Consider the following 25711-nt stretch of genomic DNA (forward strand, 5'->3'; position numbering starts at 1 on the left):
ACGGGCGAGTGCGCATGGATCAAGCAAGCAGTGGAAGCTCATAGCGTGTGTCTGCCGGTAGCAAAAGTGCTTATTGAAGGACCTTTCGGAGCACTTGAGACGGAGGCCGCAGTGTCATCTATGCTGCCCCCCCAGTACCCGTACTTATTTTCGAACAGGTCCGATCACCTCCTGCGCGAGAAGGGGCTTTTGTTTGGTGAGGCTAGCGTTCAGGCCTTAACCAGATCGAAGGTTCGGGAGCTCGCTGCAAAGGCGGTAGTTGCGGGACCGACGTTGTTGAACGATGAGAAAGGGTCAGAGGCGCAGCAAGCTAGTATTCAGAGCACGCCCGAACGGGATAAAATTGAGCCTGTAGCGTTAAAGGCACCAGATACTGGAGAGGAAATTCCCGATGCGGGAAAGTTAGAAGAGCTTCCGATCGAGCTTCCGGGACTAGGCTCAGTGACAAACAGGAAAGACACCGATCAAGTCATTAGTGACTTAATAAGTAAAGCATCGCTGTCGCCTGAGCAGAAAACCGAACTACACCAGCTCTTACAAGAGTTTCAAGGTCTGTTCTCTGAGAGGCCTGGTAGGACTTCTGTCCTTACTCATGACATAGAACTTACCTCCCCAGAGCCAGTACGATCCAAGGCGTACCGGGTGTCACCCCGCCAGAGCGATATTATGGAGGCTGAGGTAACGAAAATGCTACAGCTCGGTGTTATTGAAGCGGGTGAGAGTGATTATACCTCCCCTTTGATTTTAGTTGAGGTACCGGGCAAGGAACCTCGTCCTTGCGTCGACTACCGCAGGCTTAATTCCATCACTAAGGATCAAATTTATCCGATCCCTAACATCGAGGAGCGCCTTGAGAGAGTGAGTAGCGCTCAGTTTATTTCCACCCTAGATCTTGTCAGGGGTTATTGGCAGGTTCCACTTACAGAAGAGGCTAGTAGGTATGCGGCATTCATTTCACCAATGGGGACATTCCGTCCTAAAGTTTTGAGTTTTGGTTTGAAGAACGCGTCATACTGCTTTTCAAGCCTCATGGATAAAGTGTTGCGGGGACAGCAAGAATTCGCTTTACCGTATCTAGACGACGTAGCGATATTCTCCGCATCCTGGCCTGAACATATGGCGCACTTGCGGGCAGTGCTAACCCGCCTGCGCGATGCGGGCTTGACAGTCAAGGCTCCCAAGTGCCAGTTAGCACAGGCCGAGGTTGTCTACCTCGGACACGTGATTGGTCGGGGTCGTCGCCGCCCCTCTGAAATAAAGGTGGCCGCTGTGCGAGACTTCCCGCAACCGCGCACGAAGACCGATATTCGGTCGTTCTTAGGTGTCGCCGGCTACTATCAGAGGTACATTCCCAGGTACTCTGATATCGCGTCTCCCCTAACGGATGCTCTAAGAAAGACAGAGCCGCAAACAGTCGTCTGGGATGAGACAAAGGAAAGAGCTTTTAGCGCCCTAAAGAGCGCCCTAACAAGCCAGCCTGTGCTACGATCGCCCGACTACTCAAAAAGGGTTCGTTGTTCAGTGTGATGCTAGTGAGCGAGGCATGGGCGTTGTACTGTGCCAACGGGAAAATGGAGAAGTAGAACACCCCGTCCTGTATGCTAGTCGTAAGCTGACGAGTCGTGAGCAGGCGTATAGCGCCACCGAGAAAGAGTGTGCGTGTATCGTGTGGGCCGTTCAGAAATTGTCATGTTACCTAGCTGGCTCGAGGTTTATCATTGAAACGGATCACTGCCCTCTCCAATGGCTGCAGACCATCTCTCCCAAAAATGGCCGCCTCCTGCGCTGGAGCCTCGCTTTGCAACAATATTCCTTTGAGGTGCGTTACAAAAAGGGGAGTCTCAACGGTAACGCCGATGGCTTAAGTCGAAGCCCCTAACGTGGGAATCAGCCTCAAAATTGCTTGTTACTGATGTTTTTCTTCCTGAGGCAGGATTTTTAACCTATTGTTTTTTTGTAGTGTTTCAAAGTGATGATGTGCTTTTTAGTGCAATTTTTCCGATTTGTGGACACGTTCTGAGTGCTGCTAAACTACTGTAAGGAACTAGGCAGCAGTATAAAAGGGGAAAGAGCCTGGCAGGGCTTAGTGAGGGTTGTGCCGTGCTTGCTGACTGAGCGGTTGACTTTTGGCGTGGTTCTAACGCTTGCCGGAAACGAGAACAAAAATGTCAACTCTCCCGAAGTCACTTTGCAGTGTCCTGTGTGCACCTGAACGTGAGAACGAGGCCTTCTCTGTGCGCTGCGCTCAAGAAACGCCCAGGGACGCCCAACTTCGGTTATGAGCATCATCGAGCGACATCCCTCCGGACAGCGGATGCAGTCCCCTGACCATCGGGATCTCCTTCCCCCGGCGGGGCGGTCTGTTACGTTTCGCCTACAACGCGCGGTAATGCCGGCGCGGATGCAACGGACGCCGGGGCTTTGTTCAAAGCGGCGGACATTTTGGCCCGTCCGACGCCGCCGCGACGCCTACCCGCCAAGCGTGTCCAGGCGTGTTTCAGTGCCACGTGTCTTCGTGTGTGCGTGTGTGTGTGTGTGCCCTCGCTTGTCAAAGCGCGGCAGCCGGGGAGCGGAGTTCCCCGAATGAGGAGCCTGGACGTCTCTCGGCTCAACTGTTCACGCCGTCGTGTGGGTGAAGGTTGGCGATGCGTCACTACACTCGGTTCAGCAGGTCTCTCGGCCCGACAGTTCGCGCCGTCGTGGGCTCCTGCTCCGCCGTCCCGTGACCTTCATCCCGTGACCTTCATCCCGTGACCTTCTCTTTTGGACCGCGACGCCGAGGGTATAAGAGCAGCTGCCCCGGACGCCAGGAGAGAGGCTCCGATTTGTACTGTTGAGTTACGTGCTCTCCCGTCTCTCCACTTCGGTCGACCTGACCGGCCGCTCTTTTGCTATGTTAGAATAAACAAGTTGTTCTGTTACCAGTCTTCTCTTGCTTTGCCGGGACCTTCGGATGCTTCCAGTGCCCCAGGCCGCCAGGCCAACGCTACCCTTGGGGCTTGCGACCCATTGGCAATAACGGGCGTCAGCACCGAGACCCCAACAACTCGTGCCAGCGGTGCGATTCCAACAACACCCGTTCCCGCTCACTCGGTCGTCTGCTATACTGCTACATCGGCCCTCAGAATGAGCAGCAGCATAGAAGGCGACCGAGGTCTAGGAACCTTACTTACTGAAAAGAAAAGAAAAAAGTGAATAGTCGCAAATATTATGGTGAACGTTTAACAGTGCGAGCAGACGAAGCACAGGACGAGTGGGGAGCGACACAAACCAGCGCCCCTTTGTTTCGACTGTTCACGCTGTTAAACGTTTAAGATGATCCAGAAACAACTAGCCCACCAACAAGCACGACGAAAATATAATGTTAGTGTTCTTTTAATGCGTAAAAAACGTCATATAAATTATTTTATCGCATGTGCCCCATTCTTGCAGAAATAGAGTGGCATTACGTTGACACCGTTTTTTTTAACAAGATTATTTCTTGCAGTTCGCATCGAGTAATAATTTTCTCTTATAATTAATATAATACTGGCCTTACAAGTCTCATACACAGAATGTCCGACCTAAGTTGAGCCAAGCAGTGAATGGTTGGGCGGCGAAACGTCTGGCCACGTAAAGTCATTGCATAGCAATGATAAATCTGGCAAATCAGTTTTGCGGAATCCCACAAGGTGTAGGAAATTCACGAAAGGGAAAAATAATTATATATCTTGTCACTGAATACAACGACAACATTGAAGTTTTGGGGCCCGTACGGGCACCTTGTTCACAGTGCAGAAAGGTCACCGCTGAAACAGCTTAAGTATTCTTGAATATATGCCATAGTGACTGCGCGTAGATGGGAGAAGACTGCCATTCATTCTATTCAGCATGCACATGAGTCAGTCCTTTTAATTGTGAGCGACCCCACAGATCAAGCCATGATGACATATTTCGGTCTGTCGCCAAGGTGCTTACGCTGTCTCAGTCTATATGGTTCGTCCAGACGCTTGCACGCATGTGCTCCGCTGAGTCGTTCCTTCTTGACGTCATTCCGGTAATGTTTAAAACGTCTGCTTAGATTTCTGGTGTCATCGGTGTATATGGATTTGCAATCTGCGCATGATAGATATATTGTAGACAACACTAGAAAACTCGCCTCGGGGCAAAAATTCATTCACGTTGACCAAATCCTGTCTCAGTTTACTACCGTGTACATGCGCTATATGTATACGCGTAGTTTTGAGAATATCTGTGCGAGAGCTTCACTTTAACTTGAGCCAAGGTTTTAAAGTTTGCCACCGCACCATAGACAGACACGGATAAAGGCATGTTGTTAGCCGCTGTACAGAACAAGTCAACGAATGCGAGGTATTCTTTCTGTCTTTAAGTGTGTTATGCTAACACATTTGAACTTCACTGAACAAAGCAAGCGACCGTCAAATTTTTTTCGCTATACACTTCCGCGCCGAAAAGCAGCAGTGAGCATCACACTCAACAACTGAAAGGACACTTCGCGCTGGCTGCAACCATTTCGGGAAAAAAAGATACAATGTGTGCCAACTCATACACGCGCAACTCGACTTGAGCTTGAAACTGGGGGACATTTTTGGTTCGTTAACAAACAATACTTGCGCGTTGCACGCAACGGAAGCGGATGTAATGCTATAAAAAAAGTACAGTGATTAATAAGACTTATTGAACCGTTTGAGCATGTGTGCGTGTATTTTGGGAGTAAGTGCCATTTGTGTGATTACCCTGCATATAATATTTTACACCCAACAAATAAAGCAGCGTTTCAGAACGCCTTCCAGGCAAAACATCTCTAGGTTTTCATTAGAGACTGCATTTCACTCACTCACTCACTCACTCACTCACTCACTCACTCACTCACTCACTCACTCACTCACTCACTCACTCACTCACTCACTCACTCACTCACTCACTCACTCACTCACTCACTCACCCACTCACTCACTCACTCACTCACTCACTCACTCACTCACTCACTCACTCACTCACTCACTCACTCACTCACTCACTTACCTGCTCAGTCTCTTTCTATATAGATAAAGACGGTTTTCGCAGTTGGAGAGATCCTGAACAACATGCACACAAGTTCACCATAAAAATGTCATAAATGAACACCCATGTGTTATCTCTGCATCAAAATCCTCATAAAATAAGCACACGTATCTTCTGAAATACTTGCTGGCTACCGTGGCGCCCCTTTGTATGTCATACCTTTGCCAACGATGTTTGTAGTGCTCAGATTTCCCCTGCCTTTTCATCGCAATACATTTTTTAATTTCTTGTCAACCGCCGGCGCACTTCGCTGATCTTCTATTTTATACCTCGTAACTTCTTTTCTCCTGTTGATGTGGCATAAAAACGCACTGAAACCTTTTAAACTTTGTCTTGATAGAGGCGGGCCCCGGACAAAACGTCGGCTGTTCTTTGAGAAGCTTACATAACCTTGCGGCAATAGAAGACTGTATATGTTTGTGTACGTGCATGTATGTGCGTGCGTGCGTGCGTGCGTGCGTGTGTGCGTGCTTGTGTACCAGGGTATTTGATTAAAATGACAGAATAGTAAGGGCTAGAAGCGGGCGGCACAGCGGCAATGGGACAGCGCATCACCTATTAACGAAAAAAAAAAATATGTCCACTGCAGTTGCTGATGCGAGCTGTGAACACACGAGCGTCTTTGCATTCCATTCCCACCTAAATGCGGCGTCCGCGGCCAGGAATCGCACCCGTGGCCTCGGGCTCAAGAGCGGAACCCAGTACGGCGCTGAGCCGTCGCGACGGGTTGGTCTAGAGATGTGTGCTTGAAAATAATACGCACACGAATAGACACACTATACAGGATACAAATCGCCGTTGGGTTTTGCTGCTCAGCGACCAGTCTATGCGACAGGAACTTCAATGCACTATTTACCTCTTCCTCTGGCGGGACCTAACTTCTACACTGCCTCCGACTTCGATTTTCGAGATCCACGATAAGCTCGCTATATACGAGACTGTCTCGGTTAAAACCTCTACAACCTTACGCACGAATCCGGTATCCGCCAACGAGCCGACAGACAATGAATGCTAGCGACATATATTATTATTATTATTATTATTATTATTATTATTATTATTATTATTATTATTATTATTATTCAAGAAATATGGAGATGTAGTCACCTTACAGTTCGTGGCCGGCACATCTTGTTCGTTTTTCTTTGTTCTCGCACGGGAGAGCCCGCGAAACCGAAGCCACGTGCTGGCTGTAAATTACATCCTGTTTATTGACACAAAAACAGTTTCCTGTTGCATACTAGCTCAAGAACATGTTTCATGACTACGGCTAGCGTATGCACCATATTGGAACGTAAAACTTCAGCGGCGTCCTGAATGCGCTGGACGACAGACGGCATTTTTCGAACCCACCTATACTGCACAGACACTAACTACCATGTGCACTGCCAGCAAGCTTTATCTCAAATTGGGGGGAAAGCTTTTGTTGCCAGCTTATCGTCGAGCTTTTGCAAACATATCGCAGGCTTTGTCTCAAGAACAGCGCAAGAACACATGAACAACAAAGAAGACGACAGCATGGGCGCTGACTCCCCACTGGGAAGCTTATTGAAGTGAACACATATTTTATACACGATCATGTCACGTGCACCCAAAAAACGTTATGCAGAACAAGCGTGATGTGCACTCATGAGCATGCTCATACAGCCCGGACGTCGACATTATGTGCACATGAATTTGCCTAATCTCTGTCAGTTTTCTGAAGAAAATTCAATTCCCTCTGTGATACAATGGCACTGAAGGGTGACTGATGCACAAATCTTTTGCATTATAAATGTGGTAGATTTCTACTATTTCCCCTATGAGTCGACTGCTATGACGGTGAATGATAGTGCATTGTTCAATACAGGGTTTGCAGCATTGAGTGCAAGTACCATTTGTTACCATTTATTATGGTAGAAAAGTTGAGAGGTCGGAACGCTGCAATTGAAACAGTCAAGGCAATATTTCTGGACGCTGACGTGAATTCGCGCCAATATTCTGTATACTTTTGAGAGTACTGTCACTGACTTACATTTACGTAGTATCTGTATAGTGCTGGGGCCGGGATAATATACCGATTTTATTCCAATTATCTTTCTTTTCGCGCTTCGTCAGTGGTCCTTGCGGCGCTTCGCGTATGGGTTATCACCCGGATAGAGAGGTCGCGAGTCGTAGGCTATAAAAAAGGAAGAAAACTGACCGAAAGCAGTCCTAATAGTATAGTGGCTGAGTGCCTTATTCTACGCTGTGTGCAACTTTTTATTTCTTTCTTCTTCTTCTTTTTGTATGCGTACACTGCATACAGGTGTATACTCGTAATGTGCGTTTTTATTGGACGTCCACGTGTTGCCATTATGTCGCGCTCTGCAAACTATAGATATAGCTTGGCAGGTTATACTTCGCTTATGTGATGTTTTATTACTGTGATACTTTTATTTTACTTGACGTCTGTGTAGGTGTTTCTTGTTGTGTTCGATAGTTTTATTTCATATTTTTGTTCGATAGCTTTTTTTTTATTCTGGATGTGTCTTCTTTTAGAGGTTGGGGGAGGGGGGGAGGGTATATTTTTTATCTTCGTGTAGTAACTGGTCCTTCGAAGCCCTATTTTGCCATGTCGATTTGCTAAACAACAACCACAGCAACAACAACAATGACAGCTATCGGAACCGGCGGCAGGCATCGCACTCCCTCGGTTGGGACGCGCTGAATCCGTATCCGTATATTCCACTTTATCAGATGCCTTTTCGCCGTAGCCCAATAAAGAATCAATTTTTCGCAACTACAGCTGATTTCCTGGAAAACGCGCTTCTTGAAATCCTTTGGACACTCCTGAACTGGGTGTATAGGCTGCTAAGGTAATATAGCATAATGGCCAAAATGCTCACTATCATTATCATTGTTCTTACTGCAAATTCGTTTTCGGCAGCTGTTGAATAGGCTGAACTAACGCCCCGCTCCAGGTGGGACACAGATACGATTACAGCTCCCTAGCTTCACTCATACTAGTGGTTGTAAGACCTTTAACTTGGAGGCCGTCCACTGACTTCGAGGCTGTCCCAGGACAAAATCCCCACTAAAGCTTGCAACATCGAATGCATGTTCTTTCAACGTGGTGAAAGTTCACCTGGTTTGCCAGCTTGTTCTGACGATGAAATTTTGAAGACTGTGGGCCAGACTTACCTCCATATTGGAGCCATGTTTTACAGAATATCGTTATTTACTCTCGTTGTCGCCCACACAGTCATCAACGATCAACCATGAACACCGCGCTATACGCATCAAAGGAAAACACTCATTTACGTTCCAGGCTTGAAGATAAGTAAGGCACGTAATTATTCAATAAGGGCTCTACGATAGCCGCTTCTCATATACTGCTATAGGATATAAGATGCGTGGCAGCTCTCCAACAAGCAACTTTATTATAGCGTTTTGTTTTGTATAATGTATGCAACAATTACCAAGTTTCCCGAAGTGCAAAATTTGACATTACAGGAAGCACCAATAAACCGTACTATACAACTCGTATATCTGATAATATGCCTCCTATGAGTCCTCATTCTAAACATTCTTCAGAAGCGATTCTCTTCAATGACGCTCGTCACAAACAAAGGTCGTTCTTGTTCATCTTAATACAGCTGGTGATAGTAAGCGAGGGCTGACTGCTTTCTCGCGACCTGACCATGCACATACGAGCCATTTCGCCGCTTCCATTGCTGGTAGAAGAGTACCTGACTAGACGTGGTGGGACTTCTTAAATTCTTTAGTGGCATCGAAGATAAAACGCACTAACAAGCCTCCGAGTCATGCGTAAAGATACCGAAACGTTGTACTCCTCGACTATTTCGTCCTCCACCGCAGCGACCCTTGTCGGTCAAGGCGTCGCTTCGCGACGCAAGACTTTTGTAGTACGCGTGCTCTTCCGTTGTGTTTTCTTTGTCATAACGTCATTGTTGTTACATGTTGTCGCCGTTAACAACAACATGATCGTCGTCCGATCACCAGCCTTCTTGACGAACCGACCGAATACTGCGTTTGGTAAAATTTCGCTTCCCAACACGCACAGGAGTTCAACAGTGAAGCCAGCCTTGCTCAGACCCACGTTCCTTATTTCATTTATTTATTTTATTTATTTATTTTATTTATTTGCATATATTGCAGCCCAATACAGGGCTACAGCAGGAGTGGGAACATTATACATTACTATACATTACACTTCAAAAACACAGATATACAGAAAAAGATGAAGGATCAAAATGAAGCGCTTTACATGTTAGCGGAGTGCTTACCAGTGATAGCTATAAAATCTTTTAGTGATAGTGAACGAATGTTACCGGGTAGAGAATTCCAAAGCTCTACTGTATTTTGAAAAGAACTGTACTTGCATGTGTTGGTACGGGCATGAATAGGTTTTATGTTCGATGCATGGGAGCTATACAGGTACAACTTACGTTAGTAAATGCGATATAGTTGCAATGAGAAATACCAGAGGTGGAGTTATTAATTGCATATAAAAATTTTAAGACGTCTATGTGATAACGTGAAAGTAATGTCTCAATGTTCAAAGATTGTTGAGCCTGTGTTGGTGAGAAACTGCGGCTGTAATTTTGGCAAATGAAACGAATACATTTTCGTTGAACGTTATTGAGCGAGCTTATTTCACATTGTTTGTAGGGGAACCAAACGGCAGATGCATAATCTAGAACATGGTGAATTAGCGTTTTATATAATAGCAGTTTAGTATCGCGGGGGGCCTTCGCTATAGTAACGCGCAAATCACCTAATTTTTTTTAGGGCTTTCCCGTTTACATATTTGATGTGTTTAGACCAAGAAATTGTATTTATCTGGGCTCTACCTAATGTTTACACTTACATTTACGACTCTAACATACGAAAAAGGTCATTTTGAGATTATTGCTGCCTTTTTATTAGCTCTTTTTGATACGTATCATAAAAAGAGAGTAAAAGGAAAACGCTCCGCAATATGTCTGTTCCCTTGTGGTTTGATCTGCCACCTTTAACAACGATAATTGATGTTAATTATGGCTTTTTACGTTTATGAGGCACGCCGTAGTGGGGGTCTCCATAATAATTTGGACCGCCTGGGATTCCTTAACGTGCGCCTAAATTTAAGTACACGGGTGTTTTCGCACTTCGCCCCATCGAAATGCGGCAGCCGTGACTGGGATTCGATCCCGCGACCTCGTGCTTAGCAGCCCAACAGCATAGCCACGGAGCAACCATGGCGGGTTTTAACGATAATAACGAGTTTCATTAATAACATGTGGCAAACGCAACATCATGTATCAAAGGAATCGAACTAAATTTGAAAGCACGAAATAAGGGAATAAGCACGGCTCTTTCTACGAGACCTCAGAAAAGAGGCTCTTCTGCGCGCTTTGTTGTTTTCCTTAGGTCTCCACGCTTTGATGTTTGATGATGAACTTGAGAAAGTCAGAAATATTGTTTGTTTAATGGCTGCAAAGTCGGACGCGTTTTCCTTTCTTTCCTCATAGCAAATTCTGCCCACGCCTGTATTCTGCTCGTGCGTGCTTAAACTCCTTGAAAAACAAATGAATGCAGCATGCTTCGGGGTTGAGCACGAAAACACAACGAACGCATATACGTAGCCAACTTTTTGTTCTATTTTGCCGATAGTCTATTCTTTCTTTTTTAGCGCACGCAACAGCTTTTATTTGTTGTTCCCTGCTTTCAGTATTTGTTCATTTATTTTTTATTAAACTCGGTGTTTTCAGTCCGTCCTCGTATATTTTTCGTCCATATTATAAAACGAGGTTGTCGACCCCTCTCTACACTTTCGGTCCTGATAAGCGATGTGTCATCGGCAATAGTAAACAATGTTACTTTGGTAGCCATTATATTCACCTTGTAGCCGGCTTGAGCTACATGCGCGATACTTCAGAGCACTTATGAGGTGTCCAGCAAGATATATATTCACTGAGTTTCTGCCCTTTCAAAGAAAATATCTGACTTTAAAGTTATACTCCCGAGACAGAGAAAAGGGGAGGAAAGAGAGGAGAAAAGAGAGAGAAAAAAAGGAGAAAGAGAGAGAGAAAAGGGGAGGAAAGACAAGGAGGTTAGCCAGTGTAAGTACTGGCTGGCCACCCTGTGCTGGGAAAAGGGCTAAAGGAAATAAATTCACACAGTAACACGATGCTACGCGCTACAACATTCAAAGACGGTCGCACAGTTCACAAGCCCTTAAAGACTTCAGCAAAGTCCTTTAGGCCTTGAGTGCCGAAACCCGCCTGGACCAGTGTCCTATAGAACTTTTTCTTCTGTGAAGGAGCGATTGTGCAGTTTTTCGAGCGCGGTCACGAGCACTTTTCTTGGCACACTGTAATGGGGACAGTCACAGAGGAGGTGCTTGATCGTCTCCCCGCAGCCGCAGGTGTCAAGGTATATACTCCAGCACACCCACAAGCACACGAGCAGAAATGAAATGGGAACCATGGAGTGCGTGAGGTACACGTCGCTCAGCTTGAAAAACAATCGATGCCTTTGTACCACAGCCAACGAATTGTGCTCAGACATGATTATACCTAAAGGGCCGTTTAGAATATGCTCTCGTAAGATTTTTGCTTTTTGCAGTGTTAAGTGAATTTCAATAAGACCGGATACAAAGAGCTATAGTCACTCAGGCGAGGGGACATATTTGATTAGGACCAACGGCTTCATGTCAAACTTCACGACTAGTCTTGCTATGCTGCAGAGCAGACAATACGTGCTTGAAAGAAGCGCGCAATGATATATGCAGTGCTGCTTACTATCGTACGTTTACACAGCATAAAAAAACGTACGCGACCGTGCACGAGAACGCGCTGTAGCAGCAAGCAAAGAACACAAAGAACGTAGCCTATAAGAAAGCAGCTCCGCTCTAATTGGGCAAAAATAAGTAGAAGCGCGCGACTCCTTCGCACGTAAAAATAAAGGAATCAGTACAGAAATTACCGATCGGACTCCAATTTCCATTAGTTGCTTCCAGCCGTTTCCTAGTGATAGGTTTTGGAGGCAGCACTATGCCAACAGCCACACGTAAAAAGTGGCAATTTGCGCATTCAATCTGCCTTTTGTGAGGTTCATTTATTGATATATCACGAATTCCTGAATCACCTATTTAATACTCCTTATGATATTCCTCGAGAAGAAAGGGGGTTAACCGAGGGGCCTGATTTTTATTAGTCATATCACAAGAAGCCAACAAACACTGGCACCAAGGACAACATAGGGGAAATTACTTGTGCTTAATAAATTAAATAAAGAAACGATAAATTAATGGAAATTAAAGTGGATGAAAAAACAACTTGCCGCAGTTGGGAACCGAACCCACAACCTTCGCATTTCGCGTGCGATGCTCTACCAATTCAGCTACCATGTGCACGGCGTCGTTTTTCCCATCCGCTTTCTTGGGTATTTATGTGTCCTAGAAGAACCCTGAGAGTGTTAGCCAGCGCCACCACTCACAGACCTTGGCGGCGGACGTGGAACGTCCTTATTGCCGCAGGTGTCACGAGAACGTGATCTTTTTGGGTGAAGGCAACTGGTCAATAAACCCACATATGCTACCTGAAGGCACCAATGTTGCCGGATTCGAGACCCTCGTTATGTAAGAAAGGGGGTTAGCGGAGGGGCCCGAACTGCAATTCCTATATCTTATTATTAGCTTTTCTGTCACTGTTTCTTTGTTATATCCTTATATAGCGGTTTTTTTTTTCGAGGCACCAAGTTGTTTCTGAAACAATGTTGGCAATAACTGAATTCCGCATGGAGCCAAAGATAATGAAGCCAAGGTAAGCTTTCCCTGGCTTTATTGTCAGTTAGCTTCATACTTTTAATTGTTTGAAAAACCATGTCCCTCGGTTCCCCTCTCTCTACACTCATGTTTCATTGTTACTGTATGAAAACTTGTACGGCGTCTTAAAATGCAGACCTATAATTGCTAAGGCCGTACAGACATTGTTTAAAAGAGGAGGAGGAGGAAGAGGAGGAGGAAGAAGGGAAAGAGGAAGCGGCAACGCTCTACGGCAGTCAGTAATGCGCGTCACAGGCTCAAATGTAAAAATGGCTGACTGAAACGTATACGTGACGCAATAGCCCTGTTTCCTTTTTTATCTTTATCGTGAAAAGAGGCGTTTGTGATACGTTCGCACCATCTGCGACGTGACTTTATTGCGCGAAAGAACACCGAACTTGCTGCACAGACAGAATGTACCTTATACACGCGTGTGATACGAGAAAGCTTGATTCTAAAAGACGAAGGGCTGCCGGGTGACGACGCAGTTTTTATGCGCAAGCCGTATGTTCACACCTACGCAATGAGTTTTGTAGTTGCAATTTCTTTTCATAATTTAGTTACTATAACTAAATAGCACGAAAACGCAGAAAACGTAAACAAAAATTTTCTCGTCATGTTCTTCGGGAGGGGGACGAAAAGCTTTGCATTTGCCTGGTCTCGTGTCAACAAAAGTGTAGGTTCAGAATTATTCCTTTGTTTTTGTCGCACAAGCTTTTTTCTGATTTCGTTAGCTCATATCCCAGATAAAAAAAAATTAATGCAAGTGCATACTTGGCTCTTTCGTTCACATTGAACTTCACAGAACGCCACCATGCACCACTGAACATCTACCGGATCAAGTTTACTTGCGAAAATCACTGATATCGCTTTAAACGGGTACGTGTGAGTCACATAATATAACTAGATAAACATTAACTTCGAGACATTTTCGTGTTCTGTAATTCTTGTGCTACGCGATGTTGTCACGTGGTCGTGGTCTCGATGTCCTCGGTGCAGATAGCTCCATGGGGGTGTTTTCGCACATGATTGCAGCAATTCTGCACAAGGCTAGGGCGTTGTGGGGAGTAGGAAAATGGCGTCCGTAAAGAAGTACAAAGCCAGAGGAATAACCCAAGTGTGTGTATTTTTCTAAAATATAAATTCTAATACTTTACCGTAGCCACACGACTCTGTTTCTTTCGTTAAAAGTCATTTCTACTTGTTTTATTGAACGTACACGATCTACACAAGGTTTCTGCCACTATATGTAACTATTCACCCTGCAAAGCACACAGCGACGGTCAAAAAATGTACGCAGCACGATGATTGCACAATCGGCCGCCACTCGGGCGAAGGTACTTAGAAAATCACATCAGGCGTGCAGTGACAGGAAATAATCCAAGTAACTCGAGGCACATGCCGTTTAATATATGTATTTTTCTTCCCCCTTTGCGCACCAATCCCACGCACAGCAGGCCGCTGTGGATGGGAGGAAGCGAAGGAGGAGTGAACAAGGCCCGCGCTGCAAACGGAACGTGCGGTCCATTCAGGCTAAAGAGACAAAGTTAGAGCGCCATGGCGGCCCACGCACGTTCAGTGTGCAGTCCACCGACGAAACGGGGCCGCACATTCGCGCGGCAGCCGCCCTTGGGAGCCGCATCGTGACGGCGTGATCCGCGGCCTGTCATCGGCCGCGCGCACGCATAATCCGCATCGGGCGCGCCGGCCGAGCCGGTCCGGCCCGCGCGCCGCGAAGCCCCGCCTCCGTGCGCGCGCCATTGGCCGCCAGGCGAGCGGCGGGCGCGGCCCCCTCGTCGGGCGCCGACAGGGCTGCTTGCGCGGCATGAGTGACCGCGTTGGCGTGTGATGGACTGGCCGCGGGGCAGGCAACGCGACTGAGCCAGAGAGCGTCGCACAGCATGGCGGACGGTGCGGGCCAGCAGCCCGACGAGCCGGCGGCGTCGCCCGCTCACGAGGCCGGCTCGCCGCTGCGGCCGGCGCGCGACGACGAAGAGCTGCTCGACGTGGTGAGCACGGCATCGCTGGACGGCGCTGACTTCTCCGAGGACGAAGAGTACTTTCGGCCCATCAAGCGGCTCTGCATGCTGGAGGCGCCGGCGAACCCGTCGCCCAAGCCGCTCACCTCCTTCTTTATCAAGGACATCCTGAGCCACAAGCCTGCACGCCGTGCGTCCGGCATTGTGCGGCCCTGGGACCTTGAGTCGGCGAGCCCCGGCCGGCGACGGCCGCGCTCGACCGACGAGGACTCGCGCTCCGAGAGCGACTCTGCCGACAGCCCGGCGGCGCCGCAGCAGCACAGCTCCACGTCGCCGCTGGATGCACTCTTCGAAATGACGAGCAAGGCCTTCGAGGGGCTCGAGTCCGGAGACCGCACGGCCGGTGAGTCACCCCATCGTACTTTCGAAGGAGGCGCTGTGGGTGTCACGTGCCGCCGGCCAAGCGGCACGTGGCACGAGACCCGTTCGTTGCATGTGCCAGGCGCTTTGTGGCTCGCTGTCGCCTTCTCCTGCTCACGGTTCACAGCCCTGACGGCTGATGGACAGCGCTGACAGTACGCCATATAGTGGTGACATTCGGGGTTTGTGGCACGAAAACAGAAACCACCGTGACCGTTGTAGATTGTTTCCACAATGTAAACAATTGACAGCATCAACTTGCATTGACAAACTTGCAATTATTACGATTCTATCGTGCGAATCGTCCTTTAATGTGAACTGAATGTGTGGTTGTTTTGACACATGCAGTTCTGCGTGCATCCTCAAAACAGTCACGAGTTCAGTGCAATGCGTGCGTATATAGGCTCCCGTGCTTCGACTGCGTAACATTCCCTGCACAACAGCATCTTTGTGCACCTTATACCGAAAGTGTGTGTATAAGGAGAAATACGCTGGACGTTAACACTACAATATTTACAATATTACGGCGATGCGTTCACAAACTGATTTATTGATGCACTGATTGAGTGATTCCTGCATGGGGTTAAACGTCTAAACAATCACACGGGCAACGAGAAGCTGTAGTGGAGGTTTCTGTACTACGTTTCACCACATGAGACCTGAAGCACACTCCAGTGGAGTTCTCGCATTACGCCCCTATCATTTCGCAATTGTGATGGCACTCGAACCCGCGACCTGAGCCACAGCGGCGTGTTCGTACGAGCATGAACTTATAACCTGAACGTGTCGCACATGAACCCTCGTGGTTTATGTGCTGACTGACGGCCATAGGTATCACATGTTAGAAAGCTGTTGCGATGTTGTTCGCGCAAAAGCTAACACATGCGGTGGTTCCTGCGCTTACATCAAGTGCTGTTCCTTTATGACATGTGCACATGAGCGCACTCGTACAATTACAAAGACTAGAAAGTTCAATCATTGTCCATCAAGGCACATCCGGAAGAATCCTTAACAAATTTGTTTCCACCTAACCTAACAATTATCGTTTTTTTTTTATACTGCATATATCAGTCTGCCTGTAGTCCTGCATAGCTACAGCACCATTCTTTCGGAAGGTTGCTCAACAACCTATAGCTCAGCTCCGCACTCTCGTACAGCGCGTCCATTGACAAAATGCAATCGAAATTGGCATAAAATATACCGTTTATCTGGTGCCTTCCTCATGTTCGGTAAACATTAAGTTGCAGGACGTGACGTATTACAGGATATTTGAATTATAATCCGACAAGAGCTTATTAGTCAGCCGAGAGTGCTCGAAGTCCACTTTTCAGGGGCATCGATAAAACTGTGTCTTAATTGCAGCTATCTACAGCATGTGAGCCCACACAGAGGAGGTTTACCTTTGAAGTGGTTTCATTGACTTCTAATTCAACAATGTTAAAGGCGTATTATCAGTATCAGACACATGGAAACACGTACCACGATATCCTTATTCTGTGCAGGAATATGTGCATACAAACTATGGTACTTTCACATGTACAAAACTTTGCATGGAGCTCAACTTCACTGTTTCATAGCGTTACAGACAAGTTATTAACATAGACTATCGGAATACATTTGGGCGCTGCAACAGTTCGTTCGTAGAACGCTTCTGTATAGCCCATCATATTTCATTTTGCACCTTTGCATGCTTAAAAATTGAACAATGAACACATTTTTGTCTCATGGCTGAGATATTGTTTGCGTTTGTACAGTGCCTCCTCCGTACTACAATATCGAGGTTGATGGGTCCTTGGGGAAAAATGTAAATCGTATATTATTCCTTCGACAAAGGACACAGTCAACTGTTAAACGACGTAGAAATACAGCTTTTGTGAACGCATTTTACATCCCGCAACTCAGTCATTTCATTCAGGAACATATATAACAAGCAACAGTGGTAGGTAACACACACTAAGCACATCTTTTTATGGTGATTTAACATAGCTACGCATGTTGCAGCGTGCATTTCGTAAGTGGTGTATTAATCCGCACGTGATACATTCATCCGTACAGCCTAACTCTGCGTATTAATTATTTTAATTTTCACAGCTAGTACATCTTTCCACTCTATGATCGGCCGCTATGATAACACGCTTAATACTTGAGAGTCTAGCTTCAGCAATTAAGTTAACCTACATAACCCCTGATGTGTAAAGAATTTATTGGGAGAACAAAGGTTTTGCGCACTTCACTGTGGTTTTGTGGGCTCCTAAACTTGATCTCCGTTCATTTACGCAGCCTTGTATTCTTTGATGCATAACTTAGTTCAAAGAACGTGCCTTCTTCAACTAACGTTATATATGTTTGACACAAGTTTCCTGTTTCCGATATTATTATCAGGACATATAAAACGCAAGAACGGGTTAGGTGTGTTACATCTTCAGGATACCATATAGTTACAGACTTCTGTAACACGTGGTTACGCTGAGCCTCATTCACCGCATTCAAGCATATCTTAATGCACAAACACAGAAAACGCATGTACACCCGGTCACAAAATTTTACGGACCACAGGATCTCGTAGAACGATGAATTTCCGAGCAGCCTGTGAAACTAGCCAGTGAAGCAGTGCATCGTTATGTTGTTCTATGCTAGCAACGCTGGAAATGCGAACACCAGGCTCCGTTGTGGGGCTGCTGAGATGTTAAGCATTTTCTCAGATTCCGTGGTCCGAAAACTTTTGTGGCCGGGTGCACGTATTAACGTCCACAATGCTGAAGTGTTACTATTTCCGTTGTAAAAAGACCAGGAACATTACGTTTACAGCGCAACACTGAACAGAACAAGCGTATAATAGTTTAGTGTGCATGTCGTGCGCATACGCTTTGTTCTAAAACCAAGCGTTACTGGGATGCAATAGCGAAAGAAATTGTAACCACACCCACTATGTAAATTCTTTTTCAGCAAAGAACAGTAATTTACCTTCCTATACGTCAGCAAGGAGTTTCTGCTATACATAGTCTGCAAACTATGCTAAGCTGCGCAGCGAAAAGTATGCCTACGTTCTTTTTAACGAGCCACACTATGCGACGATGCTTAAAGAATGCGGAAAATAACGTCACACGCATGACGGATGCCCCCTGTCGCTCTTAGAAACGGAATAGGCTCGCTTGTAATCAGTAAGCTGCAGAGCATTTTGTGCACAGCTATATATATATATATATATATATATATATATATATATATATATATATATATACATATATATATATATGTGTGTGTGTGTGTGTGTGTGTGTGTGTGTGTGTGTGTGTGTGTGTGTGTGTGTGTGTGTGTGTGTGTGTGTACACGCACACAGTCTGTCTAATTGCTGGTTGCGTGCGATTCAGGAAAGCGACACTTACACTGTGTAGGAAATGACCATCCATCAAGTGTAACTGCATGTCAGCAAATCTGAAACGTCTAGCTGCTCATGAAAGTTAGCATAAGAACATTTTTATCACGCTTTTCCATTCAACTGACGTTGCGTCTAGAGACGTCATTTCGCATATATACTGACGCTCATCTGTACGCTCTAACGCGTTCCCACATGCACGCATAACTTAACGACAGTGTCGGGGTGCACTGCGTTTGTATGTGGTGAAGGAAGCTTGTGGAGTCAGATTGCAGAGCAGGTGTCTATTAGCCCCTTGAAAACAGAAGGGAGACGAGGTATTACAATGTAATCGGAAACCATAGCAGATAGCTTTTAATAAATGCTTGTAGCACGACAGACTTCACATCGTTGTAAGCGACTTTCTGGTACCGTTACATTCTCATATTTCGTTTGTTCTGGTGTTACATGCTTGAGTGGATTGCGACATTAGCACATTACGCATGAACGCACACACTATACATACACGTTGCTCCAGCTTTTTTCGCCGCGGCCGACGTAGCCATCATGCAACACACTTGTGCGCGTCTGAGGCCTGAATATGAGCTTGATGAAAATAGCGCCAAGGCGTCCTTTCATGGTCTGTGATCTTGCACATCCTTACAAACATATTTACAAATTTATTTATAAATAAACAGTTGAGGGCGATACTTGCCGAGTTCTTTCATCTGATCGAAAATATCCATCATGTCGCTTATGAATTTCGTAATATATACCTCACAGGTTGACTTTTGCGCCTGCCACAATGGAAAAACTTGTGCTGGACGAACTCATTATTAGAGCGGACTGCATGCAGGCTGCAAATTTTCATCCAGGCTTCTGGCTTCGATAAGTGAAGATTTTTGAATGATTTGAACTTTAAAAAAAAAGCGTTGTCGCTTTTAGGTGACATCTCCTCATCGCAGAGCAAACACGCGCACGCACGCACACAAAAAGAAGGGATAGCGCTGAAAAGCACTGGAAGAAATTTAAGAACACGAGCATATACATACAAAGTTCCGCACACGAGGGAAAAGAAGAACAGGTGAAAAGAGTACATGTTATGTTTGCGGTATTTCAGATGTTATTCACAGGCCACTTTTATCCTCACCCCCACGCCTTTCTTTTTTCTCCCTCTATCTCTCTCCTAAACCTGCGAAAAAGGGTTCGGAAAGGCGTATAATAGATGTGAAAACTGGAAATAGAGCGAAAAGTGATGAACCTGTAAGAGGTATCCGAAAGAAAAACGAACAAATTTATCGTTAAGCCCCATATAGCAGAGCAGCACCTTGACGTGTATGAAGGCAGGAATGCATAGCAAATAGAAAATTTTAGTGTTGTCTAGTGTTGTTAACTGGCAGCGAGACATTTTCCCATGAACCAGTGGAGGGGCAGCTGCGCACCTAAGCCATCGTAACACGGTGAGAGTCACAAAAGAATGTGCATCTCCTGGCAGTGTGTATAAGTAAGCATGCGGACAGAACTACAAGGCTGTGCATTTAGCACTTCTGCGAATGTACACAAGCTGCGTAAATGTGTGAGTAGCCCAAATTCACATAGCCAAGCTCAACAAACATTGGCGCGATGTTTACGGTGTAGGCAATAAGACCAGGAGCGCAGAGTACACTATACCCTCTTCTGCTTCGTTGTCCACCGCATAAATAATAATCTCCGACAAAAAGCTTTGAGAACCATGACGCTAGCTATTTGTCCTGCATTTTTTTTTTCTACGTAGCTGCGTCGACAAACTCTTTGCTGCGCGTGAGACTATGGCATGTATGCCTTTTGCGTATACAGCCAGAATGAGAGCAGCATCGCCGCGTCTTTGCAGCGTCTTGCTAATCATGCTGTCTATGCGTACACGACTTATACTGCAGAGTACCGCTCGCAAAATTTTCGGCAGCGCCATCAAGCCATGTGGCAATTCAGCCTTTTCGTGCCTTGTCTGCCTCTAAAACCAGCGTTATCGGCAGTGTTTGCACTTGTAAAGGGGACAGACAAGTTGGCTACGCTTTAACTTCCGCAACACCGTAATTACGACCAAGCAGTCCCAAGAAGTCCATATGAGCAGACTACAGGCAAATTTGCACGTGCGTGGTCGCTGCCAGTTAGTTTTACACAAGTTCCTCACAGCAAAACTGCGTATATAGTAGTATGTAGCTACTCTGGCCAAACGAGCGAACAAGCAAGCAACCAGGCAGGCACGAAAACAAACAGAAGCATGTGGAGTTCTGCCACCATGCAAGGCACATACTATAATATAACAATATTTAATATATAGGCGGTCCGTTTGTGATTGCATACTGTGCAATAGCTAATAACTGCATTCGCAAAACACGAAAAGCCTGGCGTTCTATAACCGGTCTTGCGTAGACTTGCATTAATCCTACCACCCATAACGTCGACGATGAGGGTAGCACTTCTATTCCGCTATCTTGGCAGATCGCATTAAAAGAGTGACCCTTCGACTCCGCTCATTACCATGGCTGTACAGCTGCACAAAACTATTAATCCTTCAGGCGCTAACGCCTCAAAATCATACGCACTAACGAAAATCATCATGTTTAAAACATTTCGAATACCTGTTGAGATGCTTCTGATTGGGCGCATGTTCTGAAAAACTGATTAACTTGTGCGAAATGTGTTTCAGAGAACAGTTGAAACACGGACGTCTGGATTTGTGCTGTATAGTTGCCGCCAAGTATAGCGGGTTCTCTTCTTTCGTCGTGTCTTTAGAGGAATGGTTTTTACATCAGGCAAATTTTCGAGGTGGCGCGGTGTTTTCCAGGTACACGGCATGGAAAAAGTTCTGTTTTGTCCCCGAATTTGCCGTATGCTAAAGAGCGCAGGCGCGCGTGCAGTTCACGTTTGTGGACGCCACAAAACTCGTTGAAAATTCAAAATCCGCAATCTGGGTCCAGACTCACAAGATATAACTAATTTAAGAGCGTTTATTCATTCACTGATTGCAGGAACCCGCCATTCGTAGAAGCGATAAGCGCGATAACAAAGCCATCGTTGCAGCCAGCGCCAGTTGCAGAGGGGGTTTATATACGAAAGAGAAGTTTTGTGAATAACGAGGCCGAATCCACAAAGCTTCTTTCTTGTTTTTAAGGACTGTTTGTCTCTGCGCTGTTAGTTCTGTCAGAAACTGTTAACTGCACCCTGTAACTGCATAACGTCAAACATTGATTTTATCGTTTCAGCTATACAGAGCTGAGCACTGCAGAATGACGTATACTATATATTAAGCAAGCTAGAAGAGTCTGAAACCCGTACATGGCTTTATACGGCAGGCACAACCCAACAATAGTTTTGTGCAGTGAATTCCCTAACCTTCACTTACGTGCACTTCACTACGTTTCAAGGATAGTAATACTATATTTTTGGACTGCACAATATTGCTGCCTAAATCACCGAACACGAGTAAAGGGCACTCACTCTACGACTTTATACATGTATACCCTCGATATAGCCTGTTCAAACACAGTTTCGCTTTTTATTTAGGTCGATATCTAGTTCCCTCGGGAAACAGCCTTTTCAAGTCAATTTTCTTTTAATTGTATGCGATGTGGCGATGGCCATCCCATCGCTATATACGTGCATGCGGCTTACAGAACCTATGAAAAATTTGGTAAGCCTAAGATGGCCGATCGTTTTTAGGTTGCTGTTTGCTATTTGCATATGTATGTATGCTTATAGTCAGTTCCATGTATAGTGATGCTGCACTTTTGTAAATGATTAGAAATATTCGGTGAAAAAAAAAAACACTCCTTTAATCTATGCAGTAATGGAAACGAACGGTATGCACCTGCAGCTGTATACATTAAATGATTGCTAAAGTGGGGACTCTTTGAGCACTGGTGTAGTTCGCGGCAAAAACGCCAGGCAGAGGGAAGAGAGACGGAATCGCTGAAGAGGCGGCGGTATTACTTTGACGAAAGGTATAAGTGATGCAACACATATTTTACGCCACAAAAGAACTCGAACAGATCTCTCCACCACTTCAGTTTACTATAGTTCGCCCTTATACCATAACTAGAGACTGGATGTCTAAACACTCTTTTTTTTAAATATGCACTAGTATGGAAAAGCAGTAATATCCGGCTCTTGCGTTGCACTCTGAGTAGTCGCGAGCGGCTAAAAGTTGAACTCTTCACGGTAATACAAGGGCTCCGCGGACCGTGTGCAGTGTTTTCGCAGATATATCGAGCGGCTCGTGCACCGTAATTTGAGAATGACATGGCATAAAGGCTTCTGTGACCCACTTCTATAGTGTCCCATAACCGTATATATATATATACGTTATATTTCACAATACAAATGTATTACATATGTCATGGAAATTACAACTTCATTTTCTCATCACATCAAAGCATGGATATATATATATATATTAGGTCTCAATAAATACACTTGATACTGTTATTATAAATATTCTGCCAGATAGTATGACGAAAGTGCAAATTTCGCTTAGTAAAGGCAATGTTGGCGGTACATTTTCAGTACAACCAGCGATTGTTAATGATTCAGGGCTGTGTTTACCGGGATTCGTAAGAACTGTTCTTCGTTGGCCCTATCATCTAATAATGTGATCGTGATTGGCTGCCGCGTATTCTTATGATCCAATCTAGGTTACGAACTCCTTCGTGAATACGGGCCTATAGAGGTCCTAATAAAGGTTTAAAAAACGTTCTTACGAAGCAACTGTTCGTAAGTGTGGATGCCAGTAAATTGTGATGTCGGAAATATTATTAGTGACGGCGAGCGGCCAATAGCAAATAGAACTTACGAACGAAAAGCTGTGCGAATTCGGCCGCAGGTTTCTGGGCGCGTATTCAGAAAGCAGTCGCTTCTGAATACGGGCCCAGAAAAAAGCACCGGACAGTAATAATAGCAAACACAATGCTAGCGAAGGCGGCTGGCCGATGGCAAACGGGCCTTACGAATAAAGACCTTCGGGAATTCGACACCGCGTTCAAACAGCTTTTCTTTCTTAAAACCAATTCTCAATTGTTGAGCGCTTTGCCTTCGCTCTTCGTCTTCGCTCACGATTAGTCCTCGTTTTTACGAACTGATGTGCTGTGCGAACACGAACTGCTTCGTCCTTTCTGGCACAGAAAGCCGGTATGCGCGCATATACGCTTATTATACGTCTGGAAGCTTGCACTCTGTAACTGAAAGCGGCTGATGCTAAGGCGGGAACAAGATTCTATAGCTACTAATATAGAAGATTGCTGTTCCGGGGCTTATTTTACAAAGCGTTTCCTTCATAAGTGCCCTTTGCCATTTGCCTGCCGCCTTAGATAATATGTCCAGCATCAAGATTGATTTAAACTTTTTTTTACGAATAATTCTAGCATAAGAGCGTTTAAGTGAATACGGGCCTCTTTCTTTAATCTATAAGCGTTATGAGTGTGCGACAGGGCGGCTCCCATGAGTATGCTCTCAAAAGAAACGACACTAGATTTTATTCACTAGAGTTGTTCAATAGATCTTTTCTTTTTTTTCACGTAAGCTTGTTCGTTTGCTTGCTTGCTTGCTTGCTTGCTTGCTTGCTTGCTTGCTTGCTTGCTTGCTTGCTTGCTTGCTTGCTTGCTTGCTTGCTTGCTTGCTTGTTCGTTCGTTCTCTGGTTAATACTTGCCCTAAAAAAGCACTTCCGTGAGTCAAACAACAGAGTTGGAACAAGGGATGTGTCAGGATGGAGCCAACATTACGACAATGAGACTTGTCTCCGTCTTCGCACTGGCGAAGACAAGAATTGGCTCCAGAGCCTTGCTCTGTTCATCAATTCTTCATCTGTGGATGATTTAAAATCTTCATCTTCCTCTGAAACGTTGTGAAGCATTGTGGATTCGCGCTTTTCTTTTTAAGTTCTGTTTGCCATATATGCAAGCCGCCTTGACTACTATAATATGTCCAACATCGCGATTGGCAGGCATCTGTTCTTACGAATAGTTCTAGCGTAAGAACTTTTGTGAATACGGGTCCTAGCTGAGTCCATGTATTCACAAGACATGCCTTACGCAAGTTCCGTGCGCGATCGTTCAACGCTGGAGCGGTAATCTCCCTATCGTAGCGATCGCCGTCATCAATGGCACGCAGCTAAACTCCGGCCAATGAGGAAACGCTCTTGCGCGAGAGGAGTTTAGCGAATGCGGGGCTTGGCGTTTGCCGAGCCTCGCGAAAGCGTGTATATGCGTGCTGCCTTGGAGACCCCGTTTGAGAGCGCTGCCAATAGCGAAAGTGCGTCTAAATGCACGGCGTTCGCGCCGCTTTTTCAGCCTGACGGAGGAAGCTCACGCCGCGCACTCTTCCACCACGATATCAGAGGGGGGAAATGTACACTCGCCACTCGCGGCGCGCGAGAAACATTACGAAAAGACACGAATCTCGCCTAATGCGAGAGGGCCCTTCATGGCAGCGAGGCGGTCAAGGTGAGGAAGACGCGTGGTTTTTTGTCCGCGGGAAAATATGGGGAAATGTACGCATGCAGCTTACCGCCGCCGTGTCCATATATGCGCACGCCTAACTCGACGATGCCGCTGCAGGGTGCCTGTCCCCCCCCCCCCCCCCCTTTTCTTTTTCATTTCCCACTCTCTCTCTCTCTTTTGTTTATATAATTTCTTCTCTTCATTTCTCGTCAAGAGATCGTGCAGCTCCTATGCACACATACACACACACACGCACACCCGGTAAAGAAAAAAAGCCTCGTGCGCGTGACATTGTGTTTACAGCGCTTAGTTTCCACGCTGATGACGCTGTGTACAAGGCGCATTGCGCAACGATGTAGCATTCATTCGAGCGAAGTTCAAAGCGCTGCACTCAGCTTAGCTCTTCTCAGTTTTCTTTTATTTCCCCTGCATCATCTGCGGCAGTCGAGCGCTTTTATTTTTCTTTCCTCTTTTTTTTTTTTCTTCTGTCGCATCTTAGAGAGCGGGAAGGGCAAGCTCCTGTCTGTCTTGATGTGGCGGTAATGTGCTATTTATTTGATGAAGAATGAGCAAAGAAAGTAAGGAAAGAAAAAAGCGTAATGATTAACGCGTTGGCGCCCGCTTTAA

The 25711-nt window shown here is 45.8% G+C and overlaps 1 protein-coding gene and 1 long non-coding RNA gene across 2 annotated transcripts in view; one reads left to right on the forward strand and one right to left on the reverse strand.

The window, feature by feature from the left end:
- The window catches only part of LOC129380507 (uncharacterized), a 125251-nt gene that overhangs the window by 55410 nt on the left and 44130 nt on the right, over positions 1-25711 (reverse strand). The gene's annotated exons all lie outside the window — the stretch shown is intronic.
- LOC126546267 (transcription factor LBX2-like) overlaps positions 14632-25711 on the forward strand; it is a 67533-nt gene continuing 56453 nt past the window's right edge. The window contains exon 1 of the mRNA XM_050194419.3: positions 14632-15238. Coding sequence (XP_050050376.1) covers positions 14758-15238 — 481 coding nt within the window. The 5' untranslated portion in view covers positions 14632-14757. The remainder of the gene's footprint in view (positions 15239-25711) is intronic.

This window comes from Dermacentor andersoni, chromosome 1 (assembly GCF_023375885.2).
Source record: "Dermacentor andersoni chromosome 1, qqDerAnde1_hic_scaffold, whole genome shotgun sequence".
NCBI lineage: Eukaryota > Metazoa > Arthropoda > Arachnida > Ixodida > Ixodidae > Dermacentor > Dermacentor andersoni.